We start from the raw sequence: 25671 nt of genomic DNA on the forward strand, positions 1-25671 counted from the left end.
GTATCAGCTCACCTGCTTCTGCTAACGATCAGGTCAGTGGGATCAGACACAACAGAACAGAACATAGTTTAGATTGACTGCTCTGTCTGTCAGCTTGACCATTGAGTTTTTGAAGGCCGATACCATATTTTTGATTGCCAATTTGCTGATATCTAATATCTTAAAATGTGATCATCATGCAAAAAAAATCCAAAAATTACAAGGATTTAGCAGAGCCTAAACATATGGCTGTTTCTTGTGTGCTCATCTTGAATATGTAAAATAAATATTGAAGTATTTAACTGAATTGTCCTGAGTGCTCATAGAGTTTTTGTGTAATTCCTTGGGACCCTGCACCAAGACAAAGCTAATTAAAAGGTTTTACAGACTGATGTAAAATCATATCCTCACCTTTCATCATATTGGCAGGATGATCTTGACTGGCTGATGTCTGATTTGTATTAAAAGGCCGATATCGGCCTGATACACTGGATCAGCAAGCCGGTATATCGGTCTAATCCTTATCAGGACTGTGGGGTCAGACAGCAGAACGTAGTCTAGACGACTGCTTGGCTGGCTGATTTACTGACTGAATGTCTGAGTTGTGGATCAATTCGGTCTCACAGGTGAAACTTCTAGTGATGCAACGGACCGTAGTTGATCCGTGATCCGTACGGATCCCCCCCCACGGTTCGGCACGCATGTGAACCGCGGATTAATTGCAGAATTTAACCATCATAGTGTGAAATACAGTTTTACTGCCGCTGTTACTTTTTAGAGTAATAATTCCCTAAATCTCGATGCAGAGTTGCAGTGAAAAGATACAGACAAGACAGATACGTGCTGTGTTTTACTCTGAAGAGTTGTGATGTTTATTGCAACTTCGACAATATGCTGCCTTCCCTTCACACGCAGCTCCGCTCGGAGAAGCTCCGGTCTCTTTGCCTGTCTGTGGCATAGCCTTCAGTGTTGATAGGCTATTACTCGTGACGTGTAACCAATCAGATAGTGCTGTGGGCGGGACATTGAGCGAGACTACAGAGTGGTGACTACAGACAGAGAGAGAATCAGAGCCAAAGTAGCACATTTTTAAATTAATTTAACCCTAACCCTTTTTTTTGTTTTTCCTGATCCGAAAAATGACCCGATCCGTGACTCAAAACCGTGATACGATCCGAACCGTGGGTTTTGTGATCCGTTGCACCCCTAGAAACTTCTGATACTGATTGGGCTGTGGAGTGAGAACACAGCGAAGTCTAGACGGCTGATTGGCTGGTTGGCATCACTGAAGTAGCCACAATCAGCCATAATTATAATCAACATCTGACAAACACCTTAAAGCTCTTTCTGTGGCTTTAGAGAGTGTAGGAGTGAGGAAGAGAGCATGAGGTATGTCAAGTTTATTTATTTATATCCCTTAATCATAGCTACAGTCTCATAGGCTTCACAACGGCCACATTAAAAAACAATAAATGAAAAACGACACCCTCCAACCTCAGATCCTCAATGAGAACAGGGGAAAACGACTGCGAAAACCTCATTAGGGAAAAAAAATTGGTGCCATAAGTGGGCAAACAAAGACAAAATATTGCTATAACAAAATGGAACATAAAGTGTGCAAGTGAAGTGTGCATGCCAATGGGGGAAGAAGCACAACTACTTAAATTATCTCTATTCCTGAAAAGTTGACTTCAGAGATAAACGATTTCTGTAGATCTCTGCTGATTTTTTAACACAATACATGAAACAAATATTCCCGGGTCACTAGAAGATTAGACAGAAACAAAAGCCAGACAGATTTGTATGTAGGTGTGGCATGTAGAGGAAGTGGAAGACCGGGCGTGGTAAAACTAGCCCACTAATCCCTACCTGGCTAGATGGGCTTTCCTGTCAGTCAGTGGGAACAAATACAGGACCCATATGTTCCCTGAAGACTTCCTTCATTCACAAGACTGCTTCATCCAAATCCTCCCATTCACAAACTCGTTCTCTGTATTTTTGCGTTGAGAAACTTAAAGGAGAATACCGGTGTCATTTAGAGTTAAAGCCCATTTACTTCTGTCTACGTTTAGTTAAATACAAACTTTACAGAGTCAAACCCAGCTTTGGGTGTCAGCTGATTGACAGGAGGCAGAGCGGAACGTAATGACGAAGGATGTCAGCGAGTTTTGTCTACATCTCTTATGTTTACATGGTGACACGCCCGCCCTCCGGCCTCATTCATCCAATCAAAGAGCCTGAAATATTCTCTGGTCCAATGAGAGGTCTCTGAATGCGTGCTCAGATATGAAAACACTCAACTCGGACATAATGAAATATGGATAAAACAGAAACTCTGACAAAACCAAATTAAGGCTTCATGCTTACTGTGGAAGTTGCTTTTCATACTGTATAAAAAAATAAATGGTATCATATGACTGAAGGGAGGAAAACGACGTGACAAAACAAAGAAAATGCTGCATTTCTGTGTGGCGGCAAGAATTGGAGATTGTCCTGTAAAAGAGGAGAAAAGCCACCAGGTTTTGCCAAAGGAGAAAGAAGCAATAAAGTTACAGTCTTTGAATTTATCGTTACTGCTGTCGTCACTGCTGGTGGTTTGTCCTTTTTGTAACCGTTGGCAACCGCTCCTCAAACGTTCCAGGACAGAATCTCAGTTGGAACAGACTGACGATGAACGTTCTAGAACACTCAGAGAACAGACCGCTGCGATTGGTCGGTTTAGAGAACAGATGTAACCGTGCGTCACGAGCGGCCTTCAAACGGCCCGTCAGGAGCAGAAACGTCAAAGCCCTTTGTGGCCTTCACCTCCTGCCTCCTGCTGGACCTGAACACACACTCACCCCCTTTTTGTTTCTTTATGTTTTTTAAAAGGACATTTTCCTAAATGATGTTCCAAGTTCCAACTTGAGAGTATTCATTTATTACCATGTGCACGATGCAAAAAAGAGATGCAGATCAGATTATGGTGATTTTCGTCTCTCAACTGCTGTCAAGGGTACGTTTCTTTGAAAATACTAGAGGGCAGTGACACATTCTGCTGACGTTGAAAAGACATCATCACTCATATCTCTTTCAGACATAAGAATTCATTGAAAACACACACATGGTCAGAACACGTTCAGAGTAGTTTGTACTAATGGCATTGCTAATTTACAGTAATATGATTGTCAACATTTTTTTTTCTAATACAAGATCATGAGTTAAATGTGTCCTAGACAAACCAAAGCCACCAAAACAAGACATGTCGAGCCACAGATTCTAACAGTACAACTTACAATTTAGAGAGAAAGGCGGCCAGAGAGAGAGAGAGAGAGAGAGGGAAAGTGTTAGTTTTGTTCTGATGTACCTGGAGCCTTGAGAGCTTCAAAGGTGTGTCTGACAGTGAGGGAGGTTTGTTCTCACAAGGTGGTCATGTGCGTCACTCACTTCCCTTCAAGCACAAAACACACGCATACACACACGCACACACACACACATGGCCCTTCATCCTCCCAAACTGTCTTTCATCCTGTCTACAGGGTTCCTACACAGGACTGCAAAGTCTGGGAAAACATGGGGAGTTAATGTGATGATTAGCCAGGTCTGAAAAGTTGCATGTTGCTCAGCAGTGTAACATGTCGTCTTCTTTCTTGCTTTTATCAGTGGGAAGGCCTTGTTCCCAGAAGCACTGAGAGCTGAACATGTTTTTTGTGCTTTTGCGCTGGAATAATAAATTTGTTGCCCTCCTTCTCCTTCTCCTCCTCCTCCTTGTCTTCCTCCTGTCAGGTTTCTCCTCCAGTGTTTGGAGGATCTGGACGCCAATCTCCGGAAGCTCAACTCTCGCCTCTTTGTCGTCAGGGGCCAACCAGCCAACGTGTTCCCACGCCTCTTCAAGGTCAGCAGAGAAAACTCGAAACTGTCTTGTCTTTAGCCCTAGTCTCAAAATTGATTAGATGTACTACTGGTGCAATGATCGATTTCCAATCAACTGTTACCCAAGAACTGAGGATCTCCAATATGGCCGCCAGAGAGTGACTTACATCACCTGAAAACCCTCTATTTGTGACCACACAATCTAAAAAAGTTCTCTCTCTCTCTCTCTCTCTCTCTCTCTCTCTCTCTCTCTCTCTCTCTCTCAGGAGTGGAAGATCTCTCGGCTGACCTTCGAGTACGACTCGGAGCCGTTCGGGAAGGAGAGGGACGCTGCCATCAAGAAGCTGGCCATGGAGGCTGGAGTGGAGGTCATCGTCAAGATATCACACACTCTCTACGACCTGGACAAGTAAGGGAGCACACACACACACACACACACACACACACCAAGGTCCCCAGGACAAATTCCTGTACATTTAGACTAAAACGTATCTAATTCCCGTCCCTCTCCGTCTGCAGGATCATAGAGCTGAACGGCGGGCAGCCTCCTCTGACCTACAAGCGTTTCCAGACCCTGATCAGTCGGCTGGATCCTCCGGAGATGCCGGTGGAGACGCTGTCGGACGCCCTGATGGGGCGCTGCGTCACCCCCGTCTCTGACGACCACGGAGACAAGTACGGGGTCCCGTCCCTGGAGGAGCTGGGTGAGAAAACAAACACACACCTGCACTACATTATGCAGACTTGGATAGACTTGAATTGCATCCATAGGCACATGTGGATACACTTAAGTAAGCACACATGTATAGGTTGACACACACACTCACACACTCACATACTTAAATTCACTCAGATATACTGAGACAAGCATGCACACACTGATGCAAATGCATCACACACACACTTTCAGGTAGGTATTCGCACTTAGGTACACACACATTGCCTAGATACACTTAAGCACACACACACACTTAAACATGCACACTCCCTCACTCCCTTGCAAAAAAGTGCAAATGTGATACTGATACTGTGTGATACTGAAACATCTTCTCAATATTTCACTTTTTATTTTTGCACTTTTTTGCACAGACACACGTTTCTTTTTATTTAATATCAGTGTGCGGGTTTCTTTCATTTTTCCTCATTCTTCTGCAGCCACAGTGGTTTGAATAGTAGGGTTGTAAAGATGCACATTGATATCTTCAGCTGCTAATTAAAAATGGTGTTTGAGAGAATAATGTGGAAACAATTGGTTGCTGTGCAAATGCTTTTGGGCACCTGTACTCAGGGACCATAAACAATAAGAGCTGTAATTCTTAACTGTTGGTCCAATGTGGCTAAAAATCCCCTCGAATTGCACAGTAGCACTTAAAACTCATCAAATGACTAACTCAGCAAATGTTTTACAAGGCAGACTGATTCCTGTCAGTTGTAGTGGCTGCAGATAAAGATCTCCACCATGACTCACCTGCTGCGTGTGACGTATGAAGCTTAATTTGACTGCGAATGAGACAGATAAAGACCATCTGACATCATTTTGAATGTTTTCAGATAAGTTTAGAATTATGAATGAGGTAATGAATTCACTGAAGGAGGTTACGTTCAGACACAACAACCTTCTAAGGTTGTTTAAAGGTTTCTTCCATATACAGCAAAATGTTCAGTTTCTCAGTTTCAGTGTGTCACTTTTGGTATTCTTTTATGAACTATTGACCAGATTTGATTGTAATTTCAAACAAAAATACTGACCAGTTGCAGAATATGACAACTGGTAAAAAATAACAAAAATACACAATCTCATTATACATTGAATACTGCAAACTAAACACATTTATACCCATAAATAAATCATAAAATTAACAATGTCTTCACAGGAGGGGTTCAACAATCAATATTTGGTGGACTAATCCTGACTCTTTATCACAACTTTGATGCGTCTTGGCATGCTCAATCAATACCTAATCAATACTTTATAAATGTAACAAATATATGGAATTGCTGGGGAACCACTGCCATGGAAAAATACAGATAGTCCTAAAATATGGGGTTGTCTCTTAATTTTTTCCACAGCTGTATATTGTGTTTATTTTACCATTTAATTTTCCAAGCAACATGCTTCTTAAACTGTCAGTCCAGACATCTCAAGGTAAATAAAATGTCTTTTTTTGGCCATTAGATTATCCAGGTGACAAGTAAAGCTTCTAACAGTGCCACCTCAGATGTCTGGTTTCTCTATTTAAAGGTGCTGTCCATCTAAACCTTGTTATTTGACCATTGGATTAATCAGGTGACACGTTAACCCTCTTTCAGTGTCAGTCAAGGTGTCTGGTTTCCATTCACAGAAGGAGCAGTGCTGCTGCTTAAACCCGTATCACTGTTTCACCACTACAACCTATAAAATTCAACCCAGCTGATACAAATTATCTTGGGCTGTGTGAAGATTTTCATTCCAAAATGGTAAAAGTGACACCTATCCTCACAAAACTATAACTCATTTTGGAAAAGCATTTACGATACATTTTAATAAACTAATGTTCTAAAACTATTTGAGTGACATGTTAAACCTCTTACAGTCAGTCCAGATGTCTGGTTTCTCTCTGTAAAGTCTTGTTCCACACAAACCGGTTCGTTCATTAGATTAGCCAGGTGACTTGTTAACCCTCTTACCGTCCACATGTCTGGTTTCCATTCACAGAAGGTCATAGTTCATTCACACTCTTACTGTACTGTTACCATCTGCTGCTTACACCTGTTCCCAGTGTCCAAAATTAACTTTTTGACTCACCTGCCAAGGGCTGGTCAACTAAAAAAGATAACTGCCAGGAGTAATTTTTATCAAGTTCAAGTTTGTTTATTTATATAGCCCTTTATCACAAGCATGTCTCAAATGACTGTACAGAGAATGAGCCTAACTACATCTAACTGATCAACAATCAACCATAGAACAGAATTAGGGTTATTTTGGATAAAAAATAATCAAGATAAGACCGGATCAGAGTGCTTTGCAGTTTCCAAGAGCTTTCTGTAGCAGAAGCCTGATGATTGGAGGCTGATTTAAAGACATTTGTTGACTCATTGACCACTCATTGTCAAACTCTCTCTCCACAGAGCAGCTGGGAATACAGGGTTATGTAAGGCCTGCAGTGTTAGCTTTATGTAATAGTAGAAATGTAACAATATTACATTGTATTTGTAACACACTTTTCATTAAAAGCAAGTCTCACCATGTGACATAACGACAAAAAAAAAAGCAGTGAGGGGTAGAAAGCACTCAGCAGTTCAACACAAGGCTTTTCTGTTAGTTTGTAGGTCCAGAGTCTCAGAAGCCCACACACACACACACACACACACACACACACATGTTGTGAAGCTTAGTCCTGGCAGCATGGAGGAGCAGGTTGTTATGTTTCCCCACTGTTTCTCAATGGAGGAGCAGAGCCATTGACTGTGGGTGTGATGGTTATTCAGCAGGCGACCTGTTGAAGGCTTTTATACAGCCGGTACTAATGCATGTGTGCTGTTGTTGTTGTTGTTGTTGTTGCTGCTGCTGAATACATACATAGGAATAAAAAACAGGGCAAAGCAAGAAAAATGACTGATTAGCTCCCTGATTACCACAACAGTTGTCAAGGCAACCAGTAAAGCATGGCTAGCCATGCTTCATATGAATTACCAGCAGGTTGGATATATATTATGCTGGGTGTGATGCTGGGTGTGCCAACAGTCTTCCAGCCTCTCTGCCTTGTACTCCAAGTCAAAATCTTATACAACAGGTAGTTTCATCCAGCCAATCAGCAGTCGTTTTGTACATGTAAGATGTTTCAAATGAGTGTTTTGTTGTTTCCAGGCTTTGACACAGAGGGCCTGCCTTCAGCTGTGTGGCCAGGAGGAGAAACAGAGGCTCTGACCAGGATAGAGCGCCATCTGGAGAGAAAAGTACTGCGCCCTCACATTTTTTAATACAGTACATTCATGGCTTATAGCATATCTGAGATCACACACATGCATGAACATGATCCTGTAGACACGATCACAGAAAGACACACTCAGTACCAAATGACCATTTTCATCCCAACTATTCATTGAGTGAAGAATTCCCCCAGAGTTGTTGTGAGTGGAGCCTCTGAAACAGCATTTACACCCTCATGGGACACTAAAACTCTCCACTGAAACCCAGAAAAATGAAATTCTACCACCTACACAGTGATAGAGAAAACCCTGGGATACATTAGGCCTTTTAAATGAAGAATTAATGAATACAAAATGAATGAATGAATAAATAAAATATCTACCCCATATACCCCAATATCAGCCCATTATATCGAGAAATTGATATATCAGTCTAACCCTAGTATAGACATTTTTTTCATGTTTTTTTTTTTATTATATTCTTTAAAATAAACACCTTTGGTAAATGTGTCTCCCTGTCTACCTCCCTCTCCCCGTCTCTCTCCCCATCTCTCTCCCTGTCTCTCTCCCTGTCTCTCTCCCTCTCTCTCTCCCTCTCTCCCTGTCTCTCTCCCCGTCTCTCTCCCTCTCTCCCTGTCTCTCTCTCCCTCTCTCTCTCCCTCTCTCCCTGTCTGTCCAGGCGTGGGTGGCTAACTTTGAGCGTCCCAGGATGAATGCCAACTCCCTGCTGGCCAGCCCGACCGGCCTGAGCCCGTACCTCCGCTTCGGCTGCCTCTCCTGCCGCCTTTTCTACTTCAAACTCACCGACCTCTACCGCAAGGTACTAAAGACTAAAGAAACTAAAAACACTAAAGAAAAAAAAAAAAGGTGGTTACCTGCTAGCCTCTGGCAGCGGCCTGCCTGGGTCTGGTCTTGGCCAGAAAAAAGTTTGATAGAGAATGGAGCCTAATGTTACAATGTTTAGGAGATCAAAGGGATGATATCGATAATTGTGAAAACTGAAAACTGTCTGTAATTTTCTTTTCAGTTCTAACAATAGGTTCCCCTTTTTGTTGGCAGATAGGCATAGTCAACTATGTTCATGTATTCATTAATTTATTTATTGATTGTTTTTTAGGGTATTATTGTTGCTTATAGGGGATAGGTGTAAGGGTTAGTGAGGGGTTCTTGGGGGTTCTTGATTCAACAAAAATATATTTGGAAAAATAGGTGATGGCAGTGGAATAGCGTGGACACGGCCTCAACTCTGCGTTCTGTTTTGTTTTTTTATCCAGGTGAAGAAGAACAGCTCCCCTCCCCTCTCGCTGTACGGTCAGCTGCTGTGGCGCGAGTTCTTCTACACGGCGGCGACCACCAACCCGCGCTTCGACAAGATGGAGGGGAACCCCATCTGCGTCCGCATCCCCTGGGACAAGAACCCCGAGGCGCTGGCCAAGTGGGCCGAGGCCAAGACCGGCTTCCCCTGGATCGACGCCATCATGACCCAGCTCAGGCAGGAGGGCTGGATCCACCACCTGGCCAGGCACGCCGTCGCCTGCTTCCTCACCAGGGGGGACCTGTGGATCAGCTGGGAGGAGGGGATGAAGGTGAGGAGGGAGAGGAGGGAGAGCTTGTTAATTTCATCATTTGAGATTTGCGGAGAGACTGGGAGAGAGGTGAGGATGGAGGGGAGGGATTGTGGAGAACAGGGAGAAGTGAGAGGGACTGTTTTCAGAATCAGTTTATTCTTACAATTCTGACTTTAAACTCAGAAATCTGACTTTATTTATTAATCTCAGAGCTCAAATGTTTCACATGTGGCCCTAATCCTCTTCCGTAGTAATGCGAGCTTCTATTAGATGCTGTTTGTTAGCTTTCCTGCAAATCAGCTGTGATTACGACAACACGGTTTCAGTTAGATGACCAGATATTATAGCTGGCCAGCTAACAAGCTGACATTATCTAAACACACAAAATGTATCAGATATACAGTGATGAAACCATCAGCTCGCAGTCAAAAACGGCACAGAAATCAACCATGTCTATTGAATTCTGTTGAGATGGCCAAGTTGTACGTTTAGAAACCCAATCAGCTGTTCTCAACCGCTGTTGCCAGGAGCTGAAGACCTCCAATATGGCCGCCAGACGGTGTTATGTCACATGAAAGTCCTCTGTCACACCCATGACATCTAGAACATCCGCTGTGTTGCTGTGTGTTTGTGCTGCAGGTGTTTGAGGAGCTGCTGCTGGATGCAGACTGGAGCGTGAACGCAGGCAGCTGGATGTGGCTGTCCTGCAGCTCTTTTTTCCAGCAGTTCTTCCACTGCTACTGCCCCGTGGGCTTCGGCCGGCGCACCGACCCTAACGGGGACTTCATCAGGTGGGTGTCTCTCCTGGCATCGCTCCTTGGTGCCACCTGCTGCCCCCCCCCCCTGGATGGCACCCTTCCTCCCTCTGTCTCTCTCCAACCACACACATACAGGGAAGCACAGCAGTGGCAAAGTCGGAACAGCCCAGGCATTTATGTGCAGGTCCGCGGTATGGTCTCGTTTTCGTGCTGCAGGTCAAACTGACGCTTGATGTGCGGGGATTCCTCCATCATTATCTTCTGAATCGATGGAGAACGGTCGTAGCCTGTACCTCCACCTGTAGTCCCGTATCCAGAAGCCCCTCCAGCTCACGCTTGAACCTGCTTACAGAAACGCTCTTTGAATATGATTCGCCCCCAAGTGGCTGTAGTTTCAACGGACTACTTAGACCACAAGCACTGACTGGACGTCCGCATAATTAGCAGCAAAATTTTCCTTTAAATATCATGCCCATCCCTCGTGAGAGAACAGTTGATATACAAAGACATTTCTAGAAGAGAGAGAAGGATTTCATTCATGCTATGCATCCATTTTGGTGAAAAAAATATTGCCTGATTGCTAAATATTTAGAAAAAAAAAAAGAGTACATCCTCTGAAGTGGTACTTGTTTAAAATGCAGTTTACATGGCTCAAGGTTAGCTAATAACTTTGAATAAATAGTGTGATAGAAATAGAGTAGTAGTCGTGTTTTAAGTGGTGGATATCTCATTTTGGAACAAGACTCTTTATAGAGAGGGAGGGTAAAGGTTAGAAATAGACAGATACACATACTTACACACACACACACACACACACACACACAGCTCACCCACCATCACAGGCTAAATTTCCAGGACAAAGCAAAGAGAGAGATGGAGGGATAGAGAGGGACCTCCAGATCTCTGGGTAAGTGAGTGAAAAAGAGTCGACTCTCTTCCTTCCTCTCCCCTTTTATTTCTGCCCATCTGTCCATTTTCTTTTCTGTTCAAACTTCAGCACTTTGGTTTCTTAGTATCAGGCATGACTTTTTTTTTAAATTTCAGTGTTCACACTTTACTTTTTTGCGTATCTATTATTGTTTGTAGATGTTTGCGTGCATGTGATTGTGTGTGTGTGTGTGAGTGTGAGTGTGCGTGTGCATGTTTAGTTACTGTACAGTATGACTGTGTCCATCAGATCATTATTACAATGACACCGATTAATTCTCCTCTCTCTCTGAATGTGGCTGTATGTTAACGTGTGTTTCTCATTCTTCTGTTGTTGGGGGATTGGGTGAAAAGTTCAGCTATCCCCCCCTCGTAGATTGTAGTTGATGCTTTTAAGACGGTTGGCCGTTCTCACGCCCCCCCCCCCCCCCCCCACCCACCCAAAGCTCCGCCTTGGTTGGATGTCGGGGACCGGGTTGAGAAATCGGCGGCCGTTTGGTTTTACTTACCCGTGAAGCCCTGAGGGACGGGGCTTTGCTCACGCCCCAGCGCCGCCCTCTGGGCTGGTCTGGAGCTCGGTAGCGTCTCATTTCGTCAAAAGGGATTCTGACCGCTTGGTAGGGAAATGCTAACGCCTCGCCTGCATTCGATGGGTAGAGGACTATGAAGCGTTCCCCGGAGGGTAGGGAGGAGAGGCGTTGGACCAGCTGCCGCTCTGCTGTTGCCGGGACGGCCGGCCGGTGCTACTCACCTGAGCCGCGCCGGGCCGCTCCGATGTCCAGGCACTGGGCAAAGCCACTCGTCCGACCCTTTGTGAAATGTTCAGTGGTTCTCTGCTTATGTGAATGCAGCCCCGCTGGTTCAGAAGGACCTGGAGCAGCGGCTGGCAAACACACACAGACAGAGACGCACACACACACACATGACACACACACACTTTATCCTCTTACAACTTATGGCCAGTATACACATTAGGGATGGGACGAGATATCGAAATTCAATATATCACAAGGCAAAAATGTGACAATACGTTTCGTGGGTCAGAAAAATGAATGGTGATATCAGCTCCATGTTATTCTGCTGTAGTAATCACTAATGAGGCGCTTGACCATCACAGTTTCACAAGCTCTCCATCTGAATCCACACTTACTGTGAACACCTCACATGTGTTACACTGCAACCCAAATTTCACCATGGGGGACAATAAAGGTGCTATTCTATTCTAAATTATATTATTTGCACTTTGTAATGACATTTTAAATTGTTGTTTACATTCTAGCAAGCCAATTGCATCGCTAGAAGGATTTATGGCTCAGAAATAAACATAATTCTGCACAGACAGACTTTGTCACTGAACGAATCGCATCGTGAGATAAGCAGATCGTCCCATCACTAGTACACATGCACACGCCTTTAGGCTGACAAGTACACACACACACACACACACTTTCTCTCATGTTTTCTCTCCCCTTCATTCACGCACATGCTTTCTCACACACACACACTCTCTCTCTCACCTGCGTCACACACCTCCCACGCTCCCTTTATGCGCCTCCACACGCCCCCCCCTGCTCTCTGTAGGGCCTCTTGCTGCTGGCAGGCGGCGGATCTTCCTGGCGAAAGGGTTGTGGTCCCTTTTGGTGAAATGAGGGGGCCCCTAGTGGGCCAGCCCAGAGTGCGGCGCTGTGGCTGTGGGATAGGACCGTCAGCAGGGGGGCCGCTGGGGCCCGCTGACCGCTTAAAAGACAACCACCACAGTCTGAGGGGCAGGGGGAGCAGGCATGAGCTCTGAACTCAGCCCACCACCGTCTGATCACAGGGGGGAGGGGGAGGGGGGGGGGAGGAGCTGTGCGGTATAGTGAAAGACTTCTGTCATCATTAATATTTTAAATTTAGGCATTTAGCTATCACTCTTATCTAGAGCTGGGCGATATGGTTGAAATCAGTATCACGATAATCATAAGGATTTTTTTCAATATCTAAACTGTATATACCATGATATTGCAAAATCAAATGTTAAATAGTCAAATTAAGGTTCATCCCATTGAACCAAATGGTAATGATAGGTGTGATGTCAAAATATATTCAAATAATATTCCTACCATACCTCGTTTTGTCAATTTTTAAATAAAATTTGCTTGTTATCATCAGATTAGACAGCAGAATTGTGTCACAGTATCACAAAATCTTAATGAATTGACTCCACTGAAAGCCAATAAAGGATGATATTGAATTATCGCCCAACTCTACTCTTATCCAGCTCTGAGTCAGCAGCATTTCTGATCAAATGGAAGCCAAAGGGGAAGATTGTGATTGTCATTTTTAAATCAGTCTCTTTTTTTGCGCCTTGCATAAAAGAAAACCAGGAAGTAACCGATCTCTCGGTGGCAGAACTTTTTCACTATCCAGCCGCTCGGGTCGGGGTTGGGTCGGGGTTGGGTGGTGGGTCGGGGTTGGGTGGTGGGGCGGGAGGGGGGTTCCAGGGGGGCGGGTGGGCTGGGTGGGTCCAATACACTCTGCTTTTCTAACCGGGTGTTACAGTAGCAGTCTCCTAGCAACATCAACCAATCGGCAGCGGCCTCTCTAGCGGCGGGGCGATCTCCGTCAGTCTGTCGCTCCACACGGCCGCACCCCCCCACCCCTCTCTCTCCGCCTCTCAGCGCTGCACTGTGCCGTTTCCCACAGTTCCACAGTTCCACACGCCCCCTTCCTCTGTCCTGTTTGTCTCCCCTCCTCGGAGTCGGTAAGGTCGGACCAAGTAGGTAGGTGGCTTCTCCTTGTCACACGGAGCAAATCCACGCTGACACCAGCAACAGGGAAAAAAAAACAAAAACAAAAAAAACAGCAAAGCTTGGTTTGGAACGGTACTGTGAGATGTTGATTCTCCACCTTGTCGTAGTCAGTGGTTCATTGGCTTTATCTCTTGGAGGATCACACTTTGTTTTCATCTGAACAGTCTTAAGTGTTGCTTGGGGACCGCAGCCCCTCTCGTTTTGAACCACGTCTTGAACTAAAGCCCTCAGGCACTGTGATGGTAACTCTCCGCAGTGCCACAGTCCCCGAAGTCCATAGAAGAGAGTCAAACTTGTACAGCAGTGACGATTTTGCATTCATACTCTCATGTACTGTAGCCATACTGTGCAGTGTTGTGAATGTTCGTAGTATCCATTTCGTAGCAACTATTTTCCATAGTACTTGTAAGCATGAAGTGCTGAAGACCAGCATGCTCTTATCAATTACACACATGGGCTGTATGAAGAAAACTGTATGATTAACTTAAGTTAATCTGTAATGCGATGATGCTTGATTTTTGATATATGATATAGTTAATATACATGATGTTCCCAAGCAAAGTAAAAACAAACCTGAAATGTTGACCATGTCATATTGAGAGTCAGATGTATGCATGTTAATGAGATTCCCAAAAATGTGAACAATTGTACTGCACATTAAGAATATTGAAAACTATGACCAGTAGTATTTGAAATATTGGAACGACACATTTTCAACTATTTAAACTATTAGTTTACCAAGTGTTAGAAATATTTTTAACTATTTCTGTTTCAAATATTGCAAGTTATCACAATGTCCACTACTTTAAATATTGCAAACAGTGTCTCCTAACCTGCAGTAGATTAACCCTTTGTGTCCCTTGTCTCGTCCGCCCCTCCTTCTGTAACCTTCCTGTGTCGATGCAAGCCGGCATATCTGATGTCTCCCTGTCCTTCCAGACGTTACTTACCTGTCCTCCGAGGTTTCCCCGCTAAGTACATCTACGACCCGTGGAACGCCCCGGAGTCCGTGCAGGTGGCCGCCAAGTGCGTGATCGGCGTCCACTACCCGAAACCCATGGTGCACCACGCCGAGGCCAGCCGGCTTAACATCGAGAGGATGAAGCAGATCTACCAGCAGCTGAGCCGGTACAGAGGACTGGGTAAGAGATGAGCAGCAGGGTGGCGGCCGGGACACAGCTCAGACATTTAGATATGAGGGGAACACAGGGGGGAAGACGAGGTAGAAGATGAAGATGATGATGATGATGATGATGATGAGGGGGAGGAAGAAGAAGAAGAAGAAGTCCATGACTACTATTATGAACAAGAGTTTGGAAACTAACCACCAGGGGCAGAACATGAGGGCTTTCACAAACAATAAGGGCAGATTTGTAAATTATTTGTTTAAATCTTAATAAAAATTCAGATAATTAATATTGTTCATCTGGACAAAATGTGAACTTTTTTGAATTATTTTCACCATCAATTGTTTACAAGACAAAAAAATCTAAATATTTCCAAAAATTCATTTTTTGAGATAACTTGCTTAACATAAGTACATGTCATCTTCTTAATCTGCACAATGTCACTTTATTTTCATGACGTTTGGGCAGTTATTAAGCAAGAATGTACAGTGAGTGTGTACAGTAACATTTACAGACAGTAATGAGTGATGAACTTCATAATTTCCACTAGGTAGCAGTGTACAAAAAAAGCAGATGGGCCTCACATGGGCACACATCCTCAGAAAACTGCACATTTGCCTGAGTTTTAAACTTTGGACGGTTGCTATAGCCGCCATCTAGCAAGATTAGTAAAGAAAGCAATAGAAGTGGGCTTGACATCAGTGTGTGTGTGTGTTTCAGGCCTGCTGGCATCAGTGCCGTCCACCAATGGGAACGGGAACGGAGGGATGATGGCCTACTCTCCTGGAGAGCAGCAGCCAGGGACCAACAACAACAACAACAACTCACACTGTAAGTAAACATGTACAACTAGAGAGGCTTCGCAGCTGTGTCACAAACCTGACAACCACTGGAGAACTGGCTGCACGCTAATGATGGTTAAATATCTAAATATCTGAAAACTGGACAAGAGAAAGAGAGGTACTTGAAAAGATGGATTTGTTTCCAAAATGTAGGTCACTGTGTCACAGGAAACTATCAAGTCTTCAGCCCTAGTCTCTACTCTAATCAGGGTTCCCACACTCACTAAGGCTAGAAATTAACCTCTAACCTCTGTCTATTGAATTTTACGTTTAGAAACACAGTCAGCTGTTCTCAGCCACTGTTGCCAAGAGATGGAGACCTCACACACACTCACAAACTGTTATTATGTGTTGGAAGATGATGCAGTTTCATAGTTTCAGTGCACAGATCGTCACCTAGTGTCCACTTCTGCAAAGACAGACAAACATGCAAGTGGACATCCAATAATGACATGGTCAATGCCTCCGGGCCGTTCAATCGCATCTCTTCTTCCTCCTCCTCTCTGTTCCTCCAGTGCCTGGGGTGTCGGGGAGCTCCGTCGCCACGGGTAACGGCAGCGGGAGCATCCTGCTCAACTTTGACGGCAAGGAGCAGCCGGGGCCCAGCCGCGTCGGACAGCAACAACCGCAACGACCGCCACCGCCGCCACAGCAACAGCCGCATGGTAGGTCGTCAGGTGGAAGGATCCTGTTAGCATTAGCATTAGCATTAGCGACAGTGCTGTTAATGACCAAGAGCTGCTAACGAGCCTTTTTTGAAGCGGAGCCGAATGACAAAATGTGGTTGTTTTATCAAGAGCGTGGTAGTGGGCAGATAACAGACTACATTTCCTTGTATTCTCTATTGTTTAATTCCCAAAAAGTCACCTTTAGGAATATTGAATTGTAAATGACCGTCTCTACTTTGAATCTCAAGCTACACACCTGATATTTCTTTTTTATTTTGGGGGGTGAAATGATTATATCAGGATCATATGCCAGGACAACAGTAGCACTGTAGGACCCTGTCACAAAGCACACAGTATGAAGACTTCAGTGTGTGTGTGTGTGTGTGTGTTGCAGGTTACCACTCAGTGCCAGACCCCAGCCAGACCATCACCAGCAGCCGACTCTACCACGAGTTCGCTGTGCCTCAACACCCAGGTGGGCCCCACCCCGGATCTGATGCATTTGTGCCAATGTGTCGCAATTGGCAGAAATGACAAAACATTTTTTTTTAAGAAGTTTAAGAAATAACCGACATGACTCAGTTGTTAATCATGCACAGCTTTGTGCTTTTGAATTGAAAAGATTATTTATTGCGTAGTAGAAGGCTATATCATTACAGTTACCAAGCGGGTATATCCCATTAGAGTGGGGAAATGACCAGCAGTCACTACTAAATTATGACTGTGACTGTCCCGCTGTCCCAAGCAGGCAACCAACCAGCATTTAGCGGTTGTTTTATACTCTAAACATCGGGTTGGCTGTTAAAATAAAGTGTTTTTCCTGCCCTGCTCCCATCACAGAGGTTTCATCAAATTAGGCCTCGCATTTCCTGTTTGTGTGTTTTTGATATTGTGATGCTGTGAAGCCTGTGAAGCTTACTCCTGACTCTGCTGTGCAGGACGCCTCCTGCACACCGGGGGCAGCATCACAGGGAAGCGGGAGCGCGAGTCGGAACGAGACGGGCCGGGGGAGGAAGACTCGGCAGCCTGCTCCGTCCACAAGATGCAGAGGCAGAGTGCGGAGGTCAGTCTGGTGCTCAGCCTGGAGGTTTAATGCTGTTCAGCCTTTTGATTTAGCTTTTTGATTGATTTAAGGCTTTGGCTAATTACTTTTACGGCTCAGATAGTCTCAAAACTAGCTGAATCTGAATCTGTTTTGATCCCTCATGAGCCTTGACCAGAGTCTGAAATGAACATCCGCCAAGCACCAAATGTCAGTAAAATAGTCTTTGACAGATAAATCAGTGACTTTTTGAGCATTTGAATGTCTCAGTCTTTGTCTCTTTATACAGTCTTTGGTCTTTGCCTGTTCTTGAACTTTGTCCCTGCTGGCCTCCGTACACTCTCTGACCATAAGCCAATCAAATCAAAGCAAGACAGTGCTTCAAAATGCTCTCTTGTAATTTGAATTGTGTTAACATTTCATAATTACTTACAAACGTGATCCACTGTGGAAATGAGGGAGCAAGTTTTACCTGCTTCTATGAACAAAACAGCATTGAAAATGGGTCGGGTGACATATTTCTATGAAAAATGTATACCAGTAGTATATATTTTGGCCAGTAAAAAATACTATTGGCAAGTATTTTTTTTTGTTTTAGTTTACCAGCCCTTGGCAGGTGAGTCAAAAAGGTTAATTTCAGACACTGGCCTTGACAATCCTCTCAACACAATGGATTAACAGCAGCTGTCTGGGCACTGCAGTGCTAGCAGTCACTCTTTACACCTGTTACCTCTACAAAGTTAATATTTCTCACCATTAGACAGTCTATTGGAAGCAGAGAAGGCCAACGATGTAAAGGTCAAAATGGCTAACATCATGACAGGCAACAAAAATATAAAAAGGTGGTTGAATTTGGTTCGTTAATGATGCAAAAATGTGTGGTTTGGTTGGGTTCGGGAATCTATGAGTGTGAGAAAAGACGCCTCTCCTCTGTATTATCTGTAAAATTTGCCTTGAGCTACTTAAACTGTTCCAAAGTCCTTGCAGCCAAGAAAAATATCTTCCTGTAAAATTTAGTTGTGGGATTTCTAAGAAATTAGCAGCAAACAGCCATCTTCTGTGACTCATTCCTTACTCAGTATATATATATTTTATGCAGTTCATCCTTTGTTGTTCTTTCTGCTGATGTGATGCTACCGATAGATGTTGATTTTCAGTGTTTGTGTATAGTTCTAATTATTCACTGTGTCTTCTGTTATGTGTCATGCAGACTACCTAGAGCAGCTGGAGGTGAGATCGTCTGACTCCACAGTAAAGTCACCATCTGACCGGCAGAGAGAGATAAACCCCAGCATCGCCACCTCTCCTCCACCCACACACAGCTCCAGACAGGCCGCCGCCTCAGACACAGGCCATCCAAAACCTTCATTTCCTCTGTTCAGAAAGAAAAAATGAAACAAAACGTTTATTTTGTCTGTTCGGAAAGAAAAAATGAAACAAAACGTTTATTTTTTGTCTGTTCGGAAACTCCCCAGGGTGTAAACACAAAGGTGAAAATGTGATTGTGGCTTTGATTCAGTTTCTAGAAGGGCTTTTTACACGATGAGTCCAAGCAGAGAAAACTTTGGTGAACACTGTCAGTGCTTCTAACAGTCAGGGTTGGATAGACCGCACCCTCCAGATGCGTCTCTCAGGTGTGTGTGTGTGTGTGTGTGTGTGTGTGTGTGTGTGTGTGGTTGTGTTGTGGCGATGAGCGATACTCAAAACAAATCAAATGATTTAAACGGATCAATAACCAACACGGCAGCTTACCAATTCCACTCAGGCAGACTGGACATCCTCCCTGTTTAATCCCCATCATCCAGGACTTTTTTTCTTTGTATATCAGTTATTATAACCTCACACACACACACACACACACACACACACACACACACATATGGCTCATGGACCATACCTAGGCATAACTGTCTATTTTGTATAAAAGTGACTAACGCCTCAAACTTGTAGCTTGACTCTTTGTAAGAAAACAAACAGCTACAATATTGTCTTAACACCCTCCACCAGCCAATATACTGTATCAACACTGAAGCAGCTAGTATTGTACGTAATATAATGTTCTTTAGCTGCAAATTGAACTCTATTGATTATTTCCACTGCCCATGTGTACAATACACCATCTAAAACCAAGCTAATTATGTCAGGGTTTACACTGATTTCTTTTTGTATTTTTCCTACAACTCTGCACAGTCCTAACATGCAACATCCCATAGTGCCCCTTAGTTACCATGGCAACAGCCCTAAGGACCACGCAAGCTGACCTGTCAGTCCTATCTCCAGGAATGAGTGATTACGGCGCTTACTAGCCACACTCACATTCCTAGCCTGTACATTGGAAATTTTCTGTTGATACACACAGTATATACATATATATATTTTTGATATTGCTCGTGTCTTGGTGTCGTGAAAAGCTTGTAAATAGGCTGAAAAAGTATTTTACCAACGTTATTTAAAGTTTTCCCAGAAAGACGAGAATCCAGACAAACGGAAATGACAGAAATAGTATAAGTAAGTAATATCTTGGCTTATTCACAGTTGATTTAACAGGAACATCTGCCACTGCCTGGTGATCACTTGGTTTGAATCGGCAGCTACATCTCTGTTTCCCCAGGCAGCAGAGCAGGAGCCCCAGAGGAACATGTCTGATGTTAGCTTAGTGGACGGGACGGTGTTAAAGACCAACACGCATCTCAGAGTTATCAAGGATAACACGACATAAAAAGTCAGACCGATTTCCATCACTGGGCTTTAAAACGTGTTTACAGCGCGTTAACTGTGGATTAGTTGGGAGACAGTCGTTGAAAACTGCCTTTTAGAATGTGGCATTATGGGTACAGAAGTTCTTGTGTCGCTGTCTTTGTAGTTCTTGCGCTCATTCGTAGGCTTTGAACTATCTGCTGCAGATTTCACACAAAATTTTCCTCAAAATACACTCATCACAAAAATGCAGAGGTTTCTTGCACTTTTCTCATTGTTTTTCTCACTCTTGAGATTTTTTTTTTTTTGGCTCATTGTGTTGGAAAATCAATCAGATGCTGAGCCTCAGATCCTGTTAACACAAGATCCATGTAGCTACAAGGCTAGGCTAACTCTCTTTGACATCAGTGAAGCGAGAGCAGACTCAGTTCTCTGCTCTTTTTGAGGATTTCAGGGTGTTTTTTTTAAATCTTCACCTTTCATTTCAAATGGAGATTTGCTCTCCCAAGATTTCCCTTGTTTTTATCCTCTGTGAAGTTTTGTCAAAGTAACGCACGTATTTTTAGCGCTGCTGACATCCGAGTCTAGACGATCCATCAAGTCATGAGTCACATTTTCACCTCTTGTTTCCCACACAGCTGTAAGAGTTTCTAAACTGTCTCCAAAAGTTGTTTAGTCTGTAGGTTTCTAAAGACAAATCACCTCTGAGTGTTTCTGAGGCATTCTGTGGTGTTGGAAATACTGGAACTTGTGTTGTGCAACCAAAACGCCGGGCTTCGTCTCCGAGAGGATGTGGTGCGGCGTGATGTCGGTCGAAACCAGAGGACAGACGTGGCGGGCTGCAATCCCCTCTCGAGGCTGCAACTTTTTCTAAGATTTCTTATAAAAAAACCAAAAACTTGATAAACAATTTAGAAAGGAAAAAATGAAACAAGTGAACACAATAACAGACAGGCGAGGTCTGATCCGAACGATCCAAAACTGACATTCCTCAGAAAGCAGGAAGGACTTTGCCCTCCTGTTGAAAGATTTCTACTACTGTACGAGGAGTAGCAAAACACACAGTGTGGCCGACTTACGCTCGCGCCATTTTGCGACCCTGATGCATTTAAACTGAACTCTGACTAAACCTAATGGTGGACACAAACAGCTGCCAGAAAATGGCTGCAATTTGATGCGTCAAAAAAAGACAAATCGAACCGAGCGTTTACAAAGAGGGTCGCAAAATGGCCGCTGTAAATTGTCTGTGAAAGGGCGCCGTGACACTGGAGAGACGAAGCTGGCGTCTTTACTCCTGGAGGGGAGAATGAAGTCGACATGAACCGGAGAATGTACGCTTTCCCCCGAAAAATCCACTTCAAGGTCCTTCGATAGCAGCCTCTCTTTACAGAGACGCGTGTTAATATGCCCCATGTCCACATGAATACACACACACACACACACACACACACAGACTCAGCATTCATACTTGACAATTCCTGCATACACACATACAGTAGTCATACAGATACTTATACATGCATACACATATAAACACTTGAAACAATGAGATATTCCAAGTCTCTCTCTCTCTCACACACACACACACACACACACACACACACACACACACACACACACACACACACACACACACACACACACACACACACAGCCTTCTTAATGGTTAGAAAGTGGAATGGGTCGACAAGGAGAGCAGAGAGCGAGCTGAAGTCCCATCATGCAGCAGTGTCTTTAAAGAGGACACTAACGCTGCTTAAAGCCCCAATCCGGAGGCGGAGTATGGCGCCCCCCTGTGTTCAGCCACTGTAACTGCACTACTACAAATCCACTGATTGATATCTGAATTAATTGGCAGCATGGTACAGCAGCAAAACACACAAGCTTGAAAACAATTGGTTTGTTCACTTGTGTGTTGCGAGTACAGCCGTGGTTAAAGAAGAGCGTCTCATCCCCACTAATTGAGATAGATTCAATTAAGATTCACCCTGCAAAGTTTACTGAAGACTAATGAAGTTCTTCAAAACTTTAAAAAAACGAAAATTTTTCCCATTTCCCCATCAGCTCCAGTCTTGCCTTTCAACAGCTTGTCAGTGCAAGACGGCCGGTTCATAAAAACTCTCAGAAACCTCTGCGGATCGGGGCTTTGGACTTCAGAAGGCGGTTCTCCTGAGAAAGTTCTGGTTCCAGTGGCGATTCGTGTCTGTGTACAGTACTTGATATTTGTTCAACCGTGTTCGTTCTGCCCTCGACTTCAGGGATACTTCAGGGGGAGGGGGGGAATAACGGGGAGGGGGGGGGGTGAAGATATTGTAGTGTTTCTGTATTGTAATTCTGTATTTTCTCAACAGGAATTGTACATCGTTATAGTTTTTTTTCTTTGTTTTTTTTAGTTTTTATTACTATGGAAAAACAAAATGAACCAATTTTTTTTTTTTTGTTTGTTCTCTCTTTTTCTGTTTTTGGTTTTTGTTTCAGTGACATGGAAGTGAAACAAATGCCATCTGTCATCTTTTATGTAATATTATTCTGCTCTTTCTGTCTCTCCTTGTGCTGTGAAAGGCTTTTCTTGTGCTTAATGAAATTCATGACAGGAAATTAAAATTGTTACAACTTTATACCTCTGCCTCCTGTTTGTCCTTTTTAAAAAAAAAAAAAAGTATTTAATATTGATGTGATGATTTGATGACCTTTATTTATAAGCACCTTTACACCTGTATAGTGCTCTTCCAGGATAAAGATATAAAGCTCCTGCTAATAGAAGCAACAGTCAACATTTTCCAAACAGAGAAAGCAATGTAAAAGAAAAGGAATTAAAATCAAATAAAAGACACAATTTGGGGCTAGAGCAACTTTTGCATCCAGATGGTGCTGAAACCATTAGTTGATAAAATTCACCTATTTGAATTTTGATATTCAATTAATCGTTTGTCATTTAATATGCCAAACATTTGCTGATTACAGCTAGCCTGATATTCAGACTGAATGGCCATTTCGTAGGTTGAGCAAGAACACTGTTGGCCTTATTCTAAATAAGACAATATTCAAATTGAGCTGTCTCCATGTGTTGCTTATAGAACTGTTCCCTTCATGTTCCTGTCTCCAGCTGCGGAGCAAAGTCCGGTCAGCAGGACAGAGGAGGATCACCGGAGACTCGGGACAGTTTCAGACTTTACTGAAAACTTCAAACTTCCTTTTTTCCCTCTAAATCCTGAGCATGCTCAGTTTCAGCCTCTCCTTCTGCTAACTGCTGTCGGTCTCTTTCTCCTCTGAAAACGCGTTCGCAGGAAGGCAGAGCGAGCGCCGTTAAGCGGTCGGGTCGCCGCTTGTGCCACAAAAATCTGTGAATACTCCGACAGAGAGTCCCGGTTGGATTCAGGTGCTTACAGTCTAAAATGCTTCAATAATGAGACTAAAATCAGAATACTCCACGTCTTAATGCAGTGGTTCCCAAACTTTTTGAACCAAGTACCAATGAGAGGTATGAGCGCATATGTATGCAAAAGAGATCACAAATCACAAATTAATAAATTATATACATTGTAATTAGGGATGCACCGATACCAATACTGGTATTGGTGCTGATTCCAGGCTAAAATGGAATATCGGTATCGGAGATTTTACCCAAGACTAAAATCTGATACCGAAAGCCATGAGAAAATGAAATAAAAGCAAACTGTCTTGATTTTATGCATTTGTGGCACATAGAAGCCTGTATTTCTCAAACAGTGGGAAAAACAAGGATTTTATCTCAATAATTTTGTCCATTGACCCCAAACTAAGGAAGTAAGCCTGCACTGTTCAGTAAAAGTAATGGATGGGATCGGTACTCAGTATCGGCCGATACTTAAACTTTCATACTCATAATCGGTATCGGCATTGAAAAAGTGGCATCGGTGCATCCCTAATTGTAATGCTTTCAGAGGGTTTTCCCAAATTCTCAGTGCAGACAAAACATTTCCAGAAGCATCTGGCGGACCACCTGGCGGCGTTCCGCGTACCACTGGTGGTACCAGGACCACAGTTTGAGAACCACTGTCTTAATGTGATTCTGCTTACTCCGACTATGACCTTATTCAGGTTAAGGTAAGCAGAAAATGCTGTTTACGTGGAAACACGGTCACAAAAAAATAAAAATCTGCTCAAAGATCGTAGGCCAATCACTGGAGAAACTCTATGAATCAACCTACCATAATAACATATTAAGGCTGGCAAACAACATCGTCTCTGACCCCGACCTCGTCCTGAACAGCGAATACAAACTGTTACCATCAAATCGGAGATATAGGGTTCCACGATTTAATAGGGTTAGACTGAAGCACTCTTTTGTACACCAGTCAATCCTAAAATTAAATATAGAGCTTAATCCCAGATCAAATGTATGTTGAAGGGCCTTGAATACTGTCTTTTGTGATTGTAATGATATGTTGAATGTATGTATCTTTGTGTCCTGTCTTAATTTTTGTCTTTTTTGTGATGTTGGAAATGGAGCTGCTGTGATGCAAGAAAAATTTCAGACTGGATCTGACAATAAAGTATTATCATCATCATCATCATCATCATCACTGTCAGGGTCAGGGGATTCCAATGGGGTTGCCTATATCCAAAATATATTGACAGGTATCACTGTGCAATGCTTTGCATAAAGATCTCTCCCACACACACACACACACACACACAACAGACACATGACAATATGGTTAACCACAGTAGACTACCGTTGTTTGTTCTTAGCGTGGAGTGAGTCAGCGGATGCAAAGCGGCTGCAGGAGTATTTGGCCGCGTGCCGCCACGTGTCGCCGAGCAGCTCGGCTTCGGCCAGAGAGCGGGACGGATCACGAGTCGCCCGCTGCGGCGCCGAGCTGGAACCAAAACCTGCTTAACGGTCCTGACCTGCTCGCCACAGAGCTTATCGATTTAGTAGATCACAGTAGAAACTGGGAGACAGAGGGCCCACACAGGGAGAGGGAGTGTGTGTGTGTGTGTGTCTACCATGTAGAAGAATGCAGCGTCATAACAAATGTTTGCATTGTGTATTGTTCATTTATGAGACTCCTACTACTAGGGAAATTACCCCTTTATCTCTCTTCTTTAATCATGTTTACTCAGCGTTACTTGATATTCCATATGTAAATGCAGAGCTCGGCCAAAATGGTTTTCCGTACCATGCGCCTTATAAATGGAATGATATGCAAAAGTCTTTGAAATTATAATCCCTTGTTATTAATAAACTAACTTCAATTAATAAACCATGATTTTCTTAATGTTGACTGTCTCTGTTTCCACTGATTTGTCTTTGTTTGCTGCTCGTCTGCTGTGTGGCGATGTGTGAATGAACTCCCATGTCTTTTTTTTTTTTTTAAACTGTGTTGTTGTTAGCAGGTCTCTCTTGAAAAAGTGAGTGACACTTATAAGGAATAATAATAAATTAGTGGGAGTTCAGATTACAGGCTACAAAACAACAGGAAGCCGGTGACACAAAGCTACAAAGTTCAGCTGCTTCAGCTTTT

The 25671-nt window shown here is 43.6% G+C and overlaps 1 protein-coding gene across 1 annotated transcript in view; it reads left to right on the plus strand.

Annotated features, from left to right (window-relative positions):
* The window catches only part of LOC139908986 (cryptochrome-1-like), a 37579-nt gene extending 14810 nt beyond the window's left edge, over positions 1–22769 (plus strand). Inside the window, exons 3-15 of the mRNA XM_071895887.2 lie at positions 3745–3853; positions 4098–4240; positions 4351–4535; positions 7679–7767; positions 8420–8560; positions 9015–9326; positions 9948–10099; positions 14725–14927; positions 15633–15743; positions 16270–16419; positions 16817–16897; positions 17361–17485; positions 18675–22769. Coding sequence (XP_071751988.1) covers positions 3745–3853; positions 4098–4240; positions 4351–4535; positions 7679–7767; positions 8420–8560; positions 9015–9326; positions 9948–10099; positions 14725–14927; positions 15633–15743; positions 16270–16419; positions 16817–16897; positions 17361–17485; positions 18675–18683 — 1810 coding nt within the window. The 3' untranslated portion in view covers positions 18684–22769. The remainder of the gene's footprint in view (positions 1–3744; positions 3854–4097; positions 4241–4350; positions 4536–7678; positions 7768–8419; positions 8561–9014; positions 9327–9947; positions 10100–14724; positions 14928–15632; positions 15744–16269; positions 16420–16816; positions 16898–17360; positions 17486–18674) is intronic.
* The last annotated feature ends 2902 nt before the right edge of the window (positions 22770–25671 follow it).

The sequence above is a fragment of the Centroberyx gerrardi genome, chromosome 14, assembly GCF_048128805.1.
Source record: "Centroberyx gerrardi isolate f3 chromosome 14, fCenGer3.hap1.cur.20231027, whole genome shotgun sequence".
Lineage (NCBI taxonomy): Eukaryota > Metazoa > Chordata > Actinopteri > Beryciformes > Berycidae > Centroberyx > Centroberyx gerrardi.